This window comes from Hakea prostrata, chromosome 11 (genome assembly GCF_041222555.1).
Source record: "Hakea prostrata isolate BN-2017 chromosome 11, UWA_Hpros_2, whole genome shotgun sequence".
Lineage (NCBI taxonomy): Eukaryota > Viridiplantae > Streptophyta > Magnoliopsida > Proteales > Proteaceae > Hakea > Hakea prostrata.
In genome coordinates this window covers 8,267,606-8,286,859 of record NC_142610.1, presented here as the reverse complement: position 1 = coordinate 8,286,859, position 19,254 = coordinate 8,267,606, and the positions used below count along the sequence as shown (strand labels likewise).

At 37.1% G+C, this 19,254-nt stretch overlaps 2 protein-coding genes, 1 long non-coding RNA gene and 1 other non-coding gene across 5 annotated transcripts; 3 read left to right on the top strand and 1 right to left on the bottom strand.

Annotated features, from left to right (window-relative positions):
• Positions 1-1,012: 1,012 nt before the first annotated feature.
• Positions 1,013-1,106, bottom strand: LOC148999901 (small nucleolar RNA R64/Z200 family). The gene has a single exon (XR_016170902.1). It is a non-coding gene; the product is annotated as a small nucleolar RNA R64/Z200 family (small nucleolar RNA).
• A 5,040-nt stretch (positions 1,107-6,146) lies between these two features.
• Positions 6,147-11,914, top strand: LOC148999900 (subtilisin-like protease SBT3.6). Of its 2 annotated transcripts, XM_089139909.1 has the most exons (11): positions 6,147-6,278; positions 8,129-8,207; positions 8,284-8,375; positions 8,473-8,570; positions 8,662-8,823; positions 9,089-9,747; positions 9,855-9,985; positions 10,106-10,354; positions 10,752-10,866; positions 10,963-11,149; positions 11,233-11,914. In XM_089139909.1, exons 3-11 carry the CDS (start codon positions 8,299-8,301, stop codon positions 11,805-11,807), a joined length of 2,253 nt encoding a protein of 750 aa, XP_088996035.1. In that variant the 5' UTR covers positions 6,147-6,278; positions 8,129-8,207; positions 8,284-8,298; the 3' UTR covers positions 11,808-11,914. The 2 variants fall into 2 exon arrangements, with proteins under 2 accessions (XP_088996035.1, XP_088996034.1); XM_089139908.1 differs by lacking the exon at positions 6,147-6,278 and having other exon boundaries at positions 7,279-8,207.
• A 593-nt stretch (positions 11,915-12,507) lies between these two features.
• On the top strand, positions 12,508-13,447 carry LOC148999899 (uncharacterized). The gene is made up of 3 exons (XR_016170869.1): positions 12,508-12,860; positions 12,957-13,115; positions 13,208-13,447. It is a non-coding gene; the product is annotated as an uncharacterized LOC148999899 (long non-coding RNA).
• A 3,544-nt stretch (positions 13,448-16,991) lies between these two features.
• LOC148999898 (uncharacterized) lies at positions 16,992-18,257 on the top strand. The gene is made up of 3 exons (XM_089139104.1): positions 16,992-17,193; positions 17,398-17,637; positions 18,016-18,257. The coding sequence occupies exons 1-3, from the start codon at positions 16,992-16,994 to the stop codon at positions 18,255-18,257; spliced, it is 684 nt and encodes a 227-aa protein (XP_088995230.1).
• Positions 18,258-19,254: the final 997 nt, after the last annotated feature.

Here is a 19,254-nt window from a genome sequence, read left to right as displayed (position 1 = left end):
GTAAAGGTGAGACAGTGAGAAAAAAAAAAAAGAGACAGTGAGAGAGAAAATGGGTTTTGGCCTTTTGGGTAAAGGTGAGTCGGGGACAGACTACCATCATTGCTGGATTTTGAAAAAAATCACCTAACATCATTGCTGGATTTAAAAAAAAATTCGCTCAAATTTCGTCCGAGATATCGGCGAAATTCACCGTTTCCATGGTTTCAATTGAGGGCAAAACAGCGAGTTTCACCGATATTTTGCACCTTTCTTAGGTGAAGGAAACAAAATATTAGAGTACAATATACGGCACTCATTATAAAGGGAATAAAATTCTTGACCACTCGTTATTACCTCTTAAATTACATGGCACCTACACTCAAAATTACAAGTTACCTACAGTTATATTTTCAATTACGTAGAAGTGTAAAATAATCAAAATGCCCTTATATAGTATAACCTTCATTTTAATTTTCTGACAGCCAATCCTTAGTGGTCTTCTACCTACACCTCACCCCTCCCCTACCGTCGCTGGAAACCGTCACTACCGGAAAACCCTCTCTCTCATTCATCTCCCACAGAGGCGGCGAGCGTGATAGTGGCTTTCCAAATAAACCAACGAACATTTGATTGGAATCAATCGCTGATAAAAATTGGTATTCTTGTGCATTTATAAATGGTCTATCTATGATCATTCGATGTATCTTCTGGTTTAGCTCCCAATGTTTCTCTCCTATTAGGTGTGAAGCATCTTCAAACACACAATGCTTCTTGATCTGTGTTTAGAATAGATCAAGTGAAACCAGCTCAAGTTGCTGGATGACAATGAATATGAAGTGTCCTGGTTTGGTACCGAGCAGGGAAATCAAACATCTTTCATTACACTTGACATCTTTTACACCAAGGGTTTCGAAATCCAGATAAGGAAGAAGAAAAATCGAATCGGAAAAATATCAAGATCGTTGACAGGTTAACAGTTCAAAATTAATTCAGATTGAGTTTTGTTCAAATAAGGGCAGGATCAATTCATAGATTCTTGCTCAGAAGAATGAATTGTCTTCTCATAGATTTTTTAAACATCTCTGAAGTCTGACATGTGAAAAATTCATAATTCATCATCGCAAGAGAGCTAAAAGTGAAGGATGAAAGCAATAAACCAAAAAGGAAAAAGAAAAAAGGGGTAACCCTAAATTAGAAGCTCTCATTCTCTGAAGTGTTAGCACATTGAAAAGACGTATTAGTCAGTATATCGCCCAAATAGGGCTGTAATCAACGAGAGGGTTTTTCGACAGGAACGATTTCCAGCGGTGGTCGTAGGTAGGGAGCGATGAGTTGTAGATAGAAGATAGTTCAAGGAAGAATCTCTTCACTCACTAAGAATTGGTTGTAAGAAAATTAAAATGGAGATAGATTGGTCATTATATTTTAATAAGGTCATTTTGATTATTTTATATCTTCACTTAATTGAAAATGTAAATATAGGTAACTTATAATTTTGAGTATGGGTGTCATATAATTTAAGAGATAATAACAAGTTGTCAAGAATTTTAGCCTCTGCCGTGTTATTTACTCCAGTTTTACTCCTTCATGACAAAATCCACATGCTTCTTATTTTAAGAAAATATAAATTTTTTCCCAAATGTAGATCCATTAACAAAAATTTCTTTCTTTCTTGTTTATTCACTGGGATCCGTTCTGGTATCTCATTGTTGAAGTCAAAATCTTGGTTCCCATTTGCATTTCTTTTCATTTAAATAAAAAAAAATTATTCTTCAAAAAGATTACAATCACAAAAAAATATTTTTTTTTTTTTTTTTTTTGGTTGAAGTAGGATCCGGCCCCTTCTCGTCCTGCTTCCTCCACTTGGCGGGCCCTCGCCTCTCCCTTTGTCTCCCTTTCTTTCTTGGATCTCTGGCCTTTGGTTTGTTTTGGTTTTTTTTGTTTTCTCTTTCTTCTGTGTCTTGTCCTTTTTTTTTTCTCTCTTTTTTTTTTTTTTTCTGGTTTTTTCTTTTCCTTGTCTTTTTTTTGTGGCCTTTCTCTTTGTTTTTTTTTCTTTTTGCCCTTTCGTTTTTTTTTTTCCTCCCCCTTTCTTTTTTCTTTTTGTCTTCTTTCTCTCCCCGCTTGTTCGGCTCTTTCTCGCTTTTCCTTCCTCTTCTTCTCCTCGGTTCTCTCTCTGTTTTTTTTTTTGTTTTTTACCGATCCTTACTTAATAGCCATAGGAAATGGGATATCTTATGTGGCAAAGATAATCTCCAAATTGCCTTCCAATAATCGTCACCAAAATCATCATTATTTGGAGTATAAACTTCAAGTGCTAGAGTATCATAAGCAGAGCGGACAGTGAGCCTTCCATCAGAAGATGGTGTCCATAACCACCAATCCTTCCCTTCCATATTAATATGTTTAATAATTGTAACTTATACCATAATGCTGAACCCGACATGCATAACAACCCATGCATGGTCAGATCGTGATAAATCTCTAAACTTCATCTATAATAAGCATCAAAGTGCCCATGGACCCGTCGGTTGTGTTTTTCTATGTTTTCTTCCTTTTTTTTTTCCTAGATTATTACTTCAAAAGTAATTCTTTTAATTTTATTAAGTGGTCATCTTGACTTCTACTGTCGGAGTTATTATTTGCTGTGCCCGCTCAATCATTAAAGTATCACCATAGAGCCAAAAGCATTGTGAAGAATAATGTAAAACACGGGTTAAATTATGATCATGACAAATGACATTATAGATAGTGTAAGAAAATAAAATAATCTCACAAACAAAGTCTAAGGAAATCATGTCACTAGAAGAAAATTTTCAAGTCTAATCTAAAGCTTAGAACAGAAGAACTGAGCTAATGATTCTCAAATCCCAAATCTTCCATTTAAAAAGTGGAGAATGTAAATAGATGGGATTCAGGTCACATGGTGATATCTCACAATTTTATTTTATTTATTATTATTATTTTTTTTGATAGAAGTAATATTTTCACATTGATGTTTGAATATATTCAAATATAATCATATTTGTTTTTAAATAAACTCCTCATAATTACTGGATTTTTCTTTTTGTTTGTTTGTTGTTTTTTTATTTCTTCTTCTTCTTCTTTTTTTCTTCTTTTTTTTTGAAGAACTAAATTCATTTAAAAGAAAAGCCCCTGGTATACAAAGTACCGATTACATCAAAATGCAAAAGCCAAAGAATAAAAGGGGGGGGGAGAGAAAGAAAAAGAAGAAGCCTAAGAAACAGCAGAATCTATCAGCTACAAAGTTGCCTTCTCTATATGTATGATTTACAATTAAAACATCAAACAGTGAGGAAAGATTGAAGATATCATGTATGTAATGATTGATCTTCTAAGGTGGAGTCTTTGATTTGTTGTTAATCAGACTAACAACAGCTTCATTGTCACTTCAATAATTACTTTCTTTAGATTAAGGGAGATAGCTAGCTTCATTCCTTCTCGAATTGCCATTTGTATGGCTTTTGTGAGTTTCCTCCTTTACAGTAGAAGGTGAAGAGAGTGTGACCCAAGTGATCATGAGCAATACCACCAAATCTAGCCTGGAAGTTGTTGAAACCCTTGCTGATTACAGCTCCATCAACATTGATTTTAATGAAGTGCAAAAGAAGTTCTCCCCATTTGATGCTTTTGAACTCTGTTCTTGATCTGCTATGCTGATGAAGGGCTAAATGCTCTACAGCTATTGATCGAGCAGATCTCCATATATGATGTGGATTACTTGCTAGTCTAGAGTAAACAACATTATTGAAAGCTAACCAGATGTGCCACAACATAAGTAAGTGTTGTATGAGTTCCTCCAATTGTGAACTGTTTCTTCTTGCTGATTTTAACCAATGAGAAATTTGATCTCTAAGATTTGTGGATCGATTCCACCAACAAATTCTGAGCTTTAATCATACCTGTTTGGCAAAGTGACAATGGAGGAAGATATGATTAACAATTGCTCTATCTTGTGAACAGAGTGAACAAGTATCACTGATTCTACACCTTCTTTCAAATAAAAAAGCAGGTGTGGGGAGCTTTCCAAACAAAGTGAATGACTTGGGGGGGGGTACTGGGAGGTGCCATAAAACAAGCCATGGTATTGAAGGACTTTGATTATGATTTTTCAAAAAAAACTATAAGCTGAAGCAACTGTGAAAATGCCAGTTAATGTTTTCTCCCACATAATTTTGTCTTGACAATTCGATAGTAATAATGGAATGCTGAGAATTTTTTCTGCCAAATCATTTGACCACCAATCTCTAACTTTGATCTCATTCCATTTAGCTGTTTTAGTATCTATAAAGAAAGATACTAAGTTAGGGGACTCACCTTGAAATGGCAGGAAAGCTTGAAGAGCAGGAGTATCTGGTGGATATAAACACGGATTATGTTTGGATTTGGATCATTCGTGACTTCCAAAATCTGGGTTTTTTTCCTTCTAACATATTGTTTAACTCTTATGAAATACATTACATCATTGTCTTTTCAAGTGACGTGTCTTCCGTACAAATAATTGCCTGAGTGGGATGAAAACAATTCTAAGGCTAAGGGTTTCTTTGAAGAAACTGAATAACGTTAACGACAATATAAAATTCAAAATAATAAACTTTCATGTCTGCTGTGCTGCATGTAAATTGGTTGTAATACAAAGTTGAATATGCAATATTGTCTTTACTATAGAGTTATTTAGTCATTAGCAGCCTACTTTGTCTTTCACTTACTCCTACTTCCTCTTGTTGCTTTAGAATATGTGTGTGGCAAGTCATGCAAACAGAAAGAACCATATGATCTGATGATTTACTGTTTAGGTTGATAAAGTCCATATGGGAGATCCTCCACAAAAATCTATACGAGAGTTTTCAAATCTATTTTCAACCCCTAGTTTGATTTTGAAAGCTATGTCAACCATAGAGGTTGTAAATATAAATATAATTAAAAGAAGATGAATTTTAAATGACAAAATTATGTAAGAGAGGATAAATTTTGAATGAGACATGACATGGTAATAGAAGATGAATTTTAAATGCTTATAGATTCGACAAGGTGGGAGAGTAAATACAAACATATTAACATATAACGTGAATGATATGTTAAGCCTCGAAAGAAGTGTACATGAAGTAAATTAAAATCAGCATTTATGAGTTCTGTACTCTGTGCATGTTTATATCATGATCTTACATTTATGAGTTCTACATAAAATCTTTATGCACGTTTAAAATCATGATTTCGCATTGATGAGTTCTGCACAAAGAAGATGAATTTTAAATGACACAAAATAATGTAGAGAAAATAAATTTTGAATGAGACATGACATAGTAAAAGAAGATGAATTTTAAATGCTTGTAAATAGGACAAGGTGGGAGAGTAAATACAATACATATAAACATATAACGTGAATGATATGTTAAGACTCAAAAGAAGTGTACATGAGGTAAATTAAAATCAGCATTTATGAGTTTTGCATAAAATCTCTGTGCATGTTCAAAATCATGATCTCGCATTTATGAGTTTTGCACAAAGAAGATGAATTTTAAATGACACAAATGAGAAATGACATGGTAAAAGAAGATGAATTTTAAATGCTTGTAGATAGGAGTAGGTGGAAGAGTAAATACAATACATATTAACATATAACATGAATGATATGTTATGCCTCGAAAGAAGTGTACATAAAATAAATTAAAATAATGATATAGTGAGTTCTACATAAAATCTCTGTGCATGTTTAAAATCATGATCTCGCATTTATGAGTTTTGCATAAAATCTCTGCACAAATTAAAATCATGAACTCGCATTGACGAAGACGCGGGAGCCAACAGATTTTTCCCTGTATTTTCTCTCTTATCTCCACTTCTCCTCTCTTTCTCTTACTGTTTAGAACGAAATCTCGCCGAGATATCGCATTTAGCTAGTTGCCGAAACCAGCAAATCAGTGAGATTTCACCGACTCATATGATGATCTCGCAATAAAATATTAAAAGTAATTGAAAAGACATGCATTAATTGCTCATTTGCTCTACGGTTTTAAAATTTCATTTTACGTGGTTAACAAGGCTTGAACCTCATCTGAGCATTTATTGCTCAAAGGTGTGAGTAAAGAAGGCTCAACCACCTGGAAGTTGGATTTTTGATTTAACTATTTGAGCCACTGTAGTTTGTACTTTGGTGAGAGAAATTTCTGAAGCTTCAATCGCTGAAGAGTGCAAACCGAAGAGAGGAAGCGGAATTTCTGAAGCTCCGATGGCTAACGAGTACAGACCGGAGAGAGGAAGCTCATCGTTAACGTCCCATGGTCTCTCTTTCTACGTGTTGTCTTGTGTTTTTATGTTTGTCACATCCTCACCATCCTTTTCTGTTGCTGGAGGAAATTCATCTTTGGAAGTTTTTGCCAGCAAAAGTTAGAGGTTTTTATTTTTGTTTCAATTAATTTGTTGTTTGATGTGTTAGGGGAGGGAAAGCGTTGGGATCTGTTCGTAATTCAGAATATTTGATCCTTCTTTGTTTTTTGTTTTTTTTCCTTTCTTCATTATCGGATTGATTGCAACGGCTGTTGCGTTTCATTTCATCGTTATTGATAACCGGGGTTGAACAATCTGTTTGCTAATTGTAAAGTTTGTAATACAGTGATCATTTGTCAGGTGTTTTTAGGCAGTGTTTTAGCAGTATTCGAACAATTTTCGCCTGTATTTCATTATTTTGCCGGAAAATCGGCAAAAGTCGCCATCTCGTTTCGCCACCTGGTTTCGGTTCGCTGGGGCGATATCACCGAATTTCGACGATAATTGGGCGATAAAATATTTCATCCGTCCACACACGAAATAACCAACTTTTCACTTTATATTTTCTCTCTGTTCTTAATTTATCGTGTGCGTTTCCTCAGGTCCTTTCATCCTCTCTCTCTTCTTCTGTATCTTTTTGCTCTTAATTTCTCCTATACCTCATGTCCCTTCCATCTTTTCTCTCTTCTTATGTCTCTCTTTGCTCTTAATTTCTCCAGTACCTCATGTCCTTTCATCCTCTCTCTCTTCTTATGTCTCTCTTTGCTCCTCATGTCCCTTTTATCTTCTCTCTCTTCTTATTCTCTCTTTGCTCTTAATTTCTCCAGTACGTCATGTCCCTTTCATCTTTTCTCTCTTCTTAATTTCTCCTGTAGATGGTTGTATTTTTCTAGATAAAATTTAGGTTCACCAGGAAGAATCCGATATGGTTTTTCCAAAGGGATTGGCAATGGATGATTGGATTTGGATCGGCCTTTAATTACATTTATATTTACAGCCTCTATGGTTGACCTAGGTTTCAAAATCAAACTAGGAGTTGAAAATAGATTTGAAAACTCTCGTACAGATTTTTGTGGAGGATCTTCCATATGGACTTTATCAACGTATTCTCGAACACCAAATCATCAGATCATATGGTTCTTTCTGTTTGCATTGAAAGAAAACAAAACATTAATGACTTGCCACACATGATCACACAATATAAAGCAACAAGAGGAAGTAGGGGTAAGTGCAGGCTGCTAATGACTAAAGAACTCTATAGTAAAGACAATATTGCATATTCAATTTTGTATTATAACCATGAAATTTGGTGTGACGAAAAGAATGTGCGAGACCTATCTTCACCTTCGACCCACAACAGGTGGCCATTAACTTATGTTCCGCTTTTGGTAAAAATATTATGTAATATGAAGGGAAGTGACATTAAGGATTTTAGTCAGCCCACACTCCTACAGTGGCTTAAGCATGTTGCTTCTGTATCTTCCACAGAACATTAGAAGACATTAGTAGTATTAGATACAACTAAACTTTGTATCTGTTCACATTAAGTAATAGTAAGTTTTTTCAGTATCAAACAAAAAACTTTGTATTACAACCAATTTACATGCAGCACAGCAGACATGAAAGTATTATAGATATCACTTATCAAAACATTCTTAGACCTAAGACTCTGTTTATGCAAAAGCCTTCAACGCCGGGTTTTAAATTTTCAGTAGGATCTATATAAATAGGATACCAATAGAATGGCATGAGACGAAACTGCACCCCCTCATCATACATCCATTGAACAAATTCTAATGGCTGGTAGCTCTTCACAACATTCTCACTTCCAACTTCTGATTCTTACTGTCTTCTTCTTGCTCAGCAACTTCTATTGCTGCTGCAACTTTTTCACATTTGCTGCTGCTTCTTCAGCTACTGATGATGATACTACAACCACCAGGGTATGTACTGACTTTGATGCATTATCTTTTGGAAAACAACAATGATCTACTGTTGCTTATATAATTTCAACTTCAGGTGTACATTGTCTATATGAATGGAAAGCAGCAAGAGAACCCAGCAACCATTGTGAGATCTCACCATGACATGCTAGCCACATTGCTTGGAAGGTATAAAAATGATGCAAATTATAGCTCTATCAAAAATAAATGGTGAAAATTATCTCTAGCTCCTTCCTTTCTCATTCTTTCATAATACATTATACAGCAAAGAAGCTGCCAAGGATTCAATTCTCTACAGCTACAAGCATGGCTTCTCTGGGTTTGCAGCTTCTCTAACTGATTCCCAGGCAAGGGCAATTGCAGGTAACTTTCATGAACTGGAAGAAGCTAACCACTTATGATCCACATTCCACCATAATCTTGTAACTGACTAGATGTCACAAATTTATTGCAGACATGCCTGGTGTTGTCTTAGTGTTCCCTAATCGCATTCTTGAAGTCCATACTACCCGAAGCTGGGATTTTCTAGGGCTCAGTCCACCATCTCCCTCTGGAAGTAACCTCTTGTCTGAAACTAATATGGGTGATGGGACTATCATCGGTGTCATAGACACAGGTAACAAATCTCTCTCTGGTCTCGTGGTTTGAAATCTCTTTGCCTTCTTCTTCACACCGACAGATCTTGCTAGGCTGGTGCATCACGATGTGGTGGTGCTTGGATTGACACCATGTGGACTACATTAAAAACCGGTTTATTTCACTTCAAGTTGTTAAAATTTGTACATGCTCCTTTGTGAGGCTGAGATATTTGATGGCACCACCATGACATACGCGCTAGCCTAGCAAGATTGCGTACTGACAGGTTTTCTTTCACCGTGTAGGAATCTGGCCAGAGTCACAAAGCTTCAGTGACGATGGAATGGGTCCAATTCCAGGGCATTGGAAAGGGACTTGCCAAACTGGGCAGTCTTTCTACAAATCAAACTGCAACAGGAAAATCATTGGAGCACGTTGGTTCAGAAAAGGGTATGAGGCGATGTACCATCGACCCATCAACACCACTTTGGAGTACTTGTCTCCAAGGGATAAAAGTGGGCATGGCACACACACTGCTTCCATAGCTGCAGGTCGTTTTGTATCAAATGCAAGCTATGGAGGGCTTGGTAGAGGAATAGCTAGAGGAGGTGCACCTCTTGCTCGCCTAGCAATCTATAAGGTTGCCTGGTTTGAACAATCAACAGATGCAGATATCATGAAGGCTTTTGACATGGCAATACATGATGGAGTAGACATTTTATCTGTGTCTTTAGGGTTTTCAGGAGAACTGCCTCGACCATCTTACTTCAAAGACGGAATTGCAGTTGGTTCATTTCATGCAGTAGAAAAAGGGATTACAGTTGTTTCTAGTGCAGGAAACAATGGCCCTTCTTCTGATACAGTTGGGAACACAGCTCCATGGATCATCACTGTTGCAGCTACCACTTTTGATAGGGATTTCCAAACAACAATTACACTTGGAAATAATCATCCAAGTTCCTTGGTATCCACTATAAATTCAGAATTAGGGTTCTTATGAAGTATAATCATGGTATTAAGCTTTACTTTGCTATGGTCATATTTATAGTCATAGCATCATATATGTTGCAGGGCCATACCTTGGCTGTTGAAGGACAACCAAATGAGGAGATTGTTATAACAGGTAGCGGCAAAAAGAAGTCACCCACTGTAGATGGTGATTCTTTTGCTTTTCTGGGAGTAACAGCAGATGGTGATTCAACGTATGAAATACATAACTCCCCTCAGTGTTGTTGATATTTATTCATCTATAAGTCTTCGATTTAGGCTATTAATTTGTGAAACCTTGCTTGCTTGGTCTTGGGTTGCTGGTCGATTTGCAGAAGAGATGATGCTTGCACAAAAGGAAGTCTTGATGCCACATTAATTAAGGGGAAGTATGTCCTTTGTTTTCTGCAACCATCCTCACAACGATCTTCAGTGGAAATTGCTGAAGCGGTTAGGGAAGCAGGAGGCATTGGTGTTATATATACGCGAGTTCACAATGATGTCCTCGATCCATGCGTCATTCCTTGTTTGAAAGTGGATTTTGAAACAGGGACGAACACGTATTTCTACATCCAAAGCACACGGTATGTAAATACATAAGAACTTTCTATGATAAGAATGAAAAAAGGAATATAAGAAAAAGAAACATACTGGCACCATGCATCCCATCACCTGTAATGGGTTCGGGTTAGCTTAACCTAGACCACAACCATGCCCCCAACCCTAATCGCAAAATAAAAAAACAGGCCATAGTTTCATACTAAAATTATCCTACAGAATGGTAGGCTTGGCCGGGTCAAATATTCAACTTCGAACCATTTTGACTGAACTGGCCTAGAATTTTTGAACCCAAGACCTTGTTTGGGTTCAAGACCGATTCAGAATTCAAGCCATTAGGCCAAACTTGACCCTACAATGACCGATTCAGACAGATTCCAGCTGTTTTGACATCAAAATTCATATTTTTAATTTGCTACCCAGCTCACCAACCATCAGTCACACTCCAGCAATGACTGTACTTGGGCAAAATGTAGCTCCATTTGTGGCTTCACTCTCATGTAGAGGACCAAGTACTCTGTCACCAGATGTGTTGAAGGTAATAAGATTTTTTTTTTTTGGTTATTAATTAATCTCATTAATTAATCACTTTATGAACACTGATTATATTATTTGTGGTGGAGGATCATGGCAGCCTGATATAGCAGCACCAGGAGTGAACATCTTAGCTGCATATCCGCCGCCTCTGACGGGTCACCCTTATGAAATCCTCTCTGGAACTTCAATGGCTTGCCCTCATGTGGCTGGAGTGGCTGCCCTTCTCAAAACTTTGCACAGAGATTGGTCTCCTGCAGCCATAAAATCAGCAATCATGACTACTGGTAAAAGAGTTCTATAGATTTCTTCTGTTGAATTATATATCTTAAGCAACTGATCAACCCTCCTCATGTATGTACACTTGCAGCTCGACTCTTTGGAACAGATGCACAACCAATTATGGCACAAGGAGGCAATATCAAGGCGGCGACACCATTCGACATGGGTGCGGGGAGTATCGATCCCACGAAAGTAGCAGATCCAGGGCTTATTTTTGACATTACACCCAACAACTACATTCAGTACCTCTGCTCCCATAACGTCACAGATGAACAGATGTTCAATTTGACTGGAAGTAATGACTCTTGTTCAAGCAGTAAAAGACAAATTTCAAGCTTAGACCTCAATCTTCCCTCCATCTCAGTCCCTTACCTTGAAGATACTGTCGCCGTCACCAGGTTTGTGACGAACGTGGGACCTGTTAATTCAGTCTACAAAGCTATTGTGAAAGCTCCTCCTGGTATTGCAGTTGAAGTTAAACCCAGAACACTAACCTTCACGGCAACCACCAAAGTGCTTAACTTTAGAGTCACCTTTAAGTCTACTCAAAAGCTACTGCTTACGGATTACTCATTTGGAAGCCTTACCTGGACTGATAAAAAGCATTTGGTCACGATTCCAGTGGCAGTTCGTGTCGCACATCAATATTCAATTCCTATGTAATAATGTAGCCCAGATAGGACTTATCTTTTGCTTTTTCCTTTTGCAGTTATCTTTTTCCTTTTCTTTTGCTGGATTTTGCTTGGCAGCAGTGCACGTGGCACTGCTCCAAGCAACGAAAGTTCAATAATAAAAGTTGGGTTTTGGTTAAATATTCACGGTGAATTATCAGCATGTGCAACAAAAATTCTTTTAAGTGGTATTAATTCGGTTTAATTGTTTTAACTCGGACCCGTGGGATCAGGAGTCCGGAATAGGTCCCCGTCGGGGTAGCACAAAGTGCTCCCTGATGGCTTTACCACTAGGCACTGCTCCAAGCAACGAAAGTTCAAGAATAAAAGTTGGGTTTTGATTAAATCTTCACTGTAAATTATCAGCATGTGCAACAAAAATCATTTTAAGTGGTATTAATTCGGTTTAATTGTTTTAACCCGGACCCGTGGGATCAGGAGTCCGGAACAGGTCCCCGTTAGGGTAGCACAAAGTGCTCCCCGACGGCTTTACCACCATAAAAACAGGGGGCACAGGGGTGGGGTGATGGGAGGGTTTTTTTATTTTTTTATTTTTTACTGGTGGATCCCACCGAATTTCTGGTGGAAAAGCTGTCGGGAGCACTCTTGGGTGATATCCGAATTCTGGGATCAGTTCGGTTCAAACCAAACCCAATATTAAAAATCCTAACAGCAGAGGGAACTAGAAAAACGCGAAAAGAAAATGACAGAAACGCAGAGAAGAGCAAAGTAATAAAGAGTCCTCTTCTCCTGCTTCACCTGCTAATCACTTGATATTACGAAGCTTTCGACGCTTTATTCATATAGTACTCCAGGACTCGCTCACTATCCTTCCATTTCTCTCCTTTTTAGCTTTTGACTATGTTTTTGATGAAGACCCACTTCCTGGTGGGAGTTTCACTTGGTTACTAGATCCCGGAGAAGATGATATGGTGGAAACTGGAAGCTTTATCTTATCGCCCAGAGATCGGGAATCACGTCGAGTGATTGTTCTTCGGCTTCATCTAGCAATCACAGTAGCACAAGTAGCTTTTCGAACCCCAAGGTGAGTGATTCACAACGAAACCCATATTCTTTTTTTCTCTTGTTAAAGCTTTGCTTATTTTTACTACCATTTTGGGGCGGAATTTCTTGCATGAAGTCCCAAAGCGGAGAAGCAAAGGTAGAGCAGAAGAAGCGAAATGGGTTGATCCAGGGAACAGTTCCTAGTTCATCCTTGGGCTTAGGAGATTCAAGTGGTACCAGGAAAACGAGTAAGAAGGTTAAAATAGAGAACCTCACAGCAACAAGGTCTTCAAAGGTTAGAGAATCTTTATTGGGTTCTGCATGTTTGATAATTTATCTCTTTAATGGAAAATTTTCTTCTGTAATTTGTGTAATTTATATTTATAGGCAAGGAAAGAGAAGCTTGGAGATCGGATTACAACATTGTAGCAACTCGTTTCTCCTTTGGATTTTGCTTTGGAGCAATTAAACAGAGAAGATGATTTTTAATATTTGGTTTGATTGAACCGAGTTGATTCCACGGTTCGGGTTAAAACAATTAAACTGATTCAATACCACTTAAACAAGATTTTTGTTGCACATGCTGATAATCCACGATAAGTATTTAATAAAAAACCCAATATTTAATTCTAGCCTTTCGCTGCTTGGAGTAGTGCCACGTAGGCGTGCTGCCAAGCAAAATCCCCTTTTGCTTGGGTGATGGAGGGTTCGAGAGGGAGAAAAGATATTAGAAATACTCCAGCTGTTGCACCAACTGTCACTTGTAATAGTATAAAAGTGGTTTAGGTTTATTTTATTGCATAAATGCTTATTCTATTTCAAATAAAGATTATCTGAATTTGACATTCAACATGGTATTGAGCTCTGCTTAGGGCAAATGACTTTTTCTCATTTCTTGTTTCTAAGTTAATGGTGTTTTTGCTTGAGCTTTCTCATCTGGCGAACATGGCTTCTACCACTGCCAATCAAGCCTCCAGTGCTACTAATCAAGCCTCCATCGCTGCTAATTTTGCCTTTGCTGTTGCAAATCAAGTTTTTACTGCTGCTAATTGTGATGCCCCGCATCTTTTATATTATTATTATATTATTGTGTGTGGATGTGTTAGTCTTTAAAATAATTAAAGGATCCGATGATTTGTTTGATGGTTTAATCAAATGATTTGAATGTAGTTAAAGGATAGCTTAAATGAGGCTAGATCCAATTTACATTTGGTCGATGTCAAACATCGCTTATGGGTCCCACAACAGTGGAATTAGATTGAACTGAAAATAAGGAAATGATCCGTATAATTTTCTGAACCCAAAGGTATTAATTTTCATACTTAAGAGTAGGCCCTACGTAAGATAATAGAGCGGGTCCACAAGCCCATAAAAAAATTTATTATTTAATTTTATATATATATATATATATATATATATATATATATATATATATATATATATATATATATATATATATATATATATAAATAAATATATATATATATATATTTTTTTTTTTTTTTTTTTTTTTTTTTTTATATATATATATGATGAATTAAGGAGAGAGAGGGAGGGAGGAGGTGACACCTTTACCCCACCTCCTACTTACGTGGGGACTTATAAATGAAGTATACTTGAGGTGTTACTTGTTAGTAGCATATATTAGGTTTAATATAAGAGGAATGAATAAAAAAGAGGAGAGAGAGAGCCTTATGGTAATAACGTGTAAACAGAGAGAGAGAGAGGAGGGGAGACAGGTCAGAGAAAAGAGATAAAGTTTACTCTGTTTAAGCAGAGAGAGTAAACTGAGAAAGAGAAGAGGGGTGAGAGAAAAATTAAAGAGAAGTACAGGAGATGACTTAAGGAAGAGAGAGAGGAAGTGGAGACTAAGGGAGAGAAGGGAAATCTTTAAAGAGAGAGGGAGGATTGAAAGGGACTTGTGGTGCAGTTATGCTTGTACTTGTAAGAGCCTTATGGTAATAACGTGTAAAGGGAGAGAGGTAAAAGAGATAAAGTTTACTCTGTTTACGCAGAGTGAGTAAACTGAGAAAGAGAAGAGGGGTTGGAGAAAAATTAAAGAGAAGTACAGGAGATGACTTTTAAGGAAGAGAGAGAGAGAGAGGAAGTGGAAAATAAGGGAGAGAAGAAGTTGAAAGAGACAAGAGAAATCATTAAAGAGAGAGGGAGGATTGAAAGGGACTTGTGCAGCTATGCTTGTACCTGTAAGAGCCTTATGGAATTGATAATAATAACGTGTAAACAGAGAGAGGGAAGAAAGGTGAGAGAAAAGAGATAAAAGTTTACTCTGTTTACGCAGAGAGAGTAAACTGAGAAAGAGAAGAGGGGTTGGAGAAAAATTAAAGAGAAGTACCGGAGATGAGTTAAGGAAGAGTGAGAGAGGAAGTGGAGAATAAGGGAGAGAAGAAGTTGAAAGAGACAAGAGAAATCATTAAAGAGAGAGGGAGGATTGAAAGGGACTTGTGCAGCTATGCTTGTACCTGTAACAGAGAGAAACAGAAGAAGAAAATTAAGGAGAGAAGAATTAAACGTGAGGAATAAAAGAGAGGAGAGAAGGAGTGAAGAGGAGAGGAAGAGAGGAGTGGAGAAGAAGTGGAGAAAAGAGAAAGACAAGAGTGGAGACTCAGGAGAGAGAAGAGAACGTAGAGAAGAGAGAGAAAAGGAGACAGGAGGAAGAGGAGAGAGAAAGGAGGTGAGGAAAAAAAAAGGGGAAAATCTCCCATTGGTTCTCTCGTATTTGAAATAGCTGTTAATTGTTTGAGATACAAGAGGGAGAGTGGATTTTAATCGAACTAGTATCAAACACGCACATGGAACAGGAACAGGTAAGTGATATTGATCAACCTATGTATGTTAAGTGGGTGATTCCTTTTAATAGAGATATAACATTTACATAATAACATGAAATCTATTTTGTTTATTTGTTGATGCAATTTATGAAAAATATATGATATATGTCTTTGTGTATTAAACAAAAATGCATGGGTTTGGATGACAGCTTAATGACTTGATTGAACTGCTCGAATTGGAATGCTGATAGTATTCTTGAACTGTTAATCATGAATTTGAAATGATGCTTATGCTTATCAGATGTGGAATTATTATGCTCTCATATTTAAATGATTGAATTGCATGAATTGTGTTCAGATGAGACTGAATGATGATTGAAATGAAAAATGTACATTAAAATATACAGAGCACGGTAATGTTACTGAAATTGAATATAATAAGAATAAATAAAGAAATAAAATGTAATGGCTTCTATAAGTCCTGGTACTTAATGTACCCAAATGGGAGGGCATGAAGCGGCTTCTGTAAGTTTTGATACTTAATGTACCCAAATGAGAGGGCATGAAGCGAGACTGAAAAGTGGAAAGATATACTAGACTGATGATGGCCTTCTATAGAGAACACCTGGCCTTGTGCTTAAAGACTGAAAGAGAATCTCTTCATGAGAACCTCTAAGACTGAGACTGAGACTGATGCCACTTGTGTGGTTTAGATTGATGGTGCTCTCTCTACAGGTAGCGCTTAGGTCTGGTTTAATAATGAAAAAGGAAAAAGGAAAATGAAAAGGAAATTTGAATACATGATGTTATATGACAGTGATGTAATGATTGATACATGATGAATTGCCTGACTTACTTACATGGTTGTCTATATTGCTTACTGGGCCGCAAAGCTCACTATTGAAAACGTTGACAGGTCCTCAAATATGTGATAAGGGCAAGGGTGTTGCCACCTGACAATACCTTTAAAGTTGAAGATGGAAACCTCTTTCTTTTGTTGCAACTGATGTTGGTTTAACTGAACTGTGAATGTATATATTTCCTTGAGACTGTATGTACTTTACTAGACACTGTGGAAATGTCAAATGTAAACATAACAGGACTTTAGACTGTGTACATATGTTTATGAGTCAAACTATCAAATAGGTTGTTTGTTTGTTCTTGAGAATGTTTAGTTTAGCATTTTGTTTTAGTAGTTATAAACATGTTGATAAAGGAAGGAACTGTCATGTGCCCTAGTTAAATGTCCATAATGTGGGCCCCACCAAGCCTACGAAAACTGGGGTTGTGACACTAATCCAGCCTTTGCCACCGCAAATCAAGCTTCGGCTTCTGCTAATTCCTCTTCTTTCGCTTGATCTTCTTTGGTTGTTCCATCTCTGATGACGTTAAACTTTGGAGGTGGTTTACCTATCAAGCTTACCTCCAATAATTTTCTGATTTGGAAGGCTCAATTTCTTCCGTATCTCAGAGGTTATGATTTAATTGGGTATATTGATGGATTATTTCCTTGTCCAAGATCTGATGGTGTTCTTGGTGCTGCTTCTTCCTCACTGTGGGATCGACAGGATCAATTAATTTTGGGTTAGTTGATCTCGTCTCTTTTTGAGTCGATTCTACCTCATGTTGTTCAAGCTGCAACTTCTTCACAAGCTTGGGGTATTCATAACCGAATCTTTGCTTCTTCTAAAAAGACTAGAGTTCTTGATTTGAAGGATTGGTTGTTTCATGTTTAGAAGGGAATGAATTCTGTTTCTGATTATCTACTTGAGATTTGCTCACTTGTAGACGCTTTGACTGCAGTGGGTTCCTTTGTTTACAATGATGATTTGGTTTTGTCAACACTTAGAGGGTTAGGCTATAAGTTTAAAGATTTCTCGACTTCTATTCGTTTGTGTGCAAATTTATGTTCTTTTGATGATCTTTCGGGTCATCTCATCACTCAAGAGCTTCATATGCGACAGTCTCCGTCTGCTTCAGTTGATCCTATTATCACTGCTAATCTTGCGACTCTGTCTTCTCAGCTTGGTACTCAGTCTCGCAACAATTATTAGAATAGTAGTTATATGCGGTTTCATCAAACAAATGTTCCAAATGGCAGAGGTGGTAACTACCAACGAGGCTTGAATCGGAGAGGTGGTAGATCTCAAAATGGTTCTTGGAATAATCGGTCTAGGAATTTTTCAGATTGCAATAGTGACTCTATTTCTACTGAGTCTCAATCCACTGAGGCTTCTCCATCTTTCTTGCATGAGTCTAGAGTTGTTTGTCAACTATGTGATGCGCCAAGTCATAAATGCAAGGATTGTCCATAGAGATTCAATCATGTCTTTGTTGGTAAGATTTTTTGTTCTTCTGCAGTTTCTTCTTCTCAAAGGATTTTTGATAATTCTATATGAGTTCTAGATTCAGGATCTAACAGTCATCTAACTGTAGATTTGGCAAATTTGAGTGTGCATGAACCTTTTTCTGGTACTGATAGGGTGTTTGTTGGCAATTGTAATTCTCTTTTCATTCCTAATATTGATACTATTTCTGCTGAAAGTTCTGAGAAGAGTTTTGTTCTTACTGGTGTGTTGTGTGTGCCTAATGTCAAGTGTAATTTGCTGTCAATCTCTTGGTTTGCAAAGGATAATTGTGCTTATTGAATTTTTTCTCTCATTACCTTCATGTTAAGGATCTGCAAACTCACAAAGTATTGTTGAAGGGGATGTGTACTAATGGTCTTTACACTGTCTCATTTTCTGTTGCTTCTGTTCCTTCAAAGCAAAGTGATGTAAATTTTGTAATTTGTAATCATACTAGTGTGAGGCCTGATAGGAATTTAGTTGATTGTAATTCCTCTGTTGCAATAGTTACATCAACAGTTGATTGGCATAGACGTCTTGGGCATCTAGCTCCACAGCAAACTAAGTTTGTACTTCAACAGATTGGAGTCACTTCTTCCTCATTGCCCACTTGTGAAGCTTGCAAATGCTCACATAATCATAGGCTTCCTTATTCTTCTTCTGTATCTTCAAGTAGAGCACCCTTAGATATCATACATAGTGATCTTTGGGGTCCTGCACCTGTTCACTCTTATGATGGTTAAAGATATTATGCAGTTTTTGTCGATCAATGTTTCCAACTATACTTGGTTGTATCCAATGAAGAATAAGCTTGATCTTTCAGTTGTGTTTGTAAGGTTCAAATCTTTAGTAGAGAATTACTTTTCAACTCATATTTGTTCTCTTCAAACTGATGGTGGTACTGAATATCAGCCTCTGACTAAGCTTCTTGCTGAAAGTGGAATAACACACAGGTTGTCATGTCCATACACTCCTCCTCAGAATAGTACCGCAGAAAGGAAGCATCGTCATGTTATTGAATCTAGTTTGGCACTTGTTATTTCATGCTCGAATGCCTCAAATCTTTTGGTCTGTTGTAGTCCGCACTTCTGTTTATCTTTTAAATCGGACTCCAGCAGTTGCTTTGAAATTTAAATGTCCTCTTGAAGCTTTGTTTGGTACTTTCACCTAATCATAAAAGTCTCTGAGTGTTTGGATGTCTTTGCTTTCCGTGGCTTAGACCTTATGCAGTTTCAAAATTACATTCTAGATCCAAGGCTTATGTTTTTCTAGGATATCTTACTTCTTACAAAGGTTA

Coding starts and splice junctions, on each gene's coding strand:
- LOC148999898 (XM_089139104.1), top strand. CDS start 16,992: ATGACGTTAAACTTTGGAGGTGGTTTACCTATCAAGCTTACCTCCAAT. Junction 17,194..17,397: donor ACAGGATCAATTAATTTTGG/GTTAGTTGATCT, acceptor GCTCACTTGTAG/ACGCTTTGACTGCAGTGGGT. Junction 17,638..18,015: donor GACTCTGTCTTCTCAGCTTG/GTACTCAGTCTC, acceptor TATGAGTTCTAG/ATTCAGGATCTAACAGTCAT.
- LOC148999900 (XM_089139908.1), top strand. CDS start 8,061: ATGGCTGGTAGCTCTTCACAACATTCTCACTTCCAACTTCTGATTCTT. Junction 8,376..8,472: donor CTAGCCACATTGCTTGGAAG/GTATAAAAATGA, acceptor TACATTATACAG/CAAAGAAGCTGCCAAGGATT. Junction 11,150..11,232: donor ATCAGCAATCATGACTACTG/GTAAAAGAGTTC, acceptor GTACACTTGCAG/CTCGACTCTTTGGAACAGAT.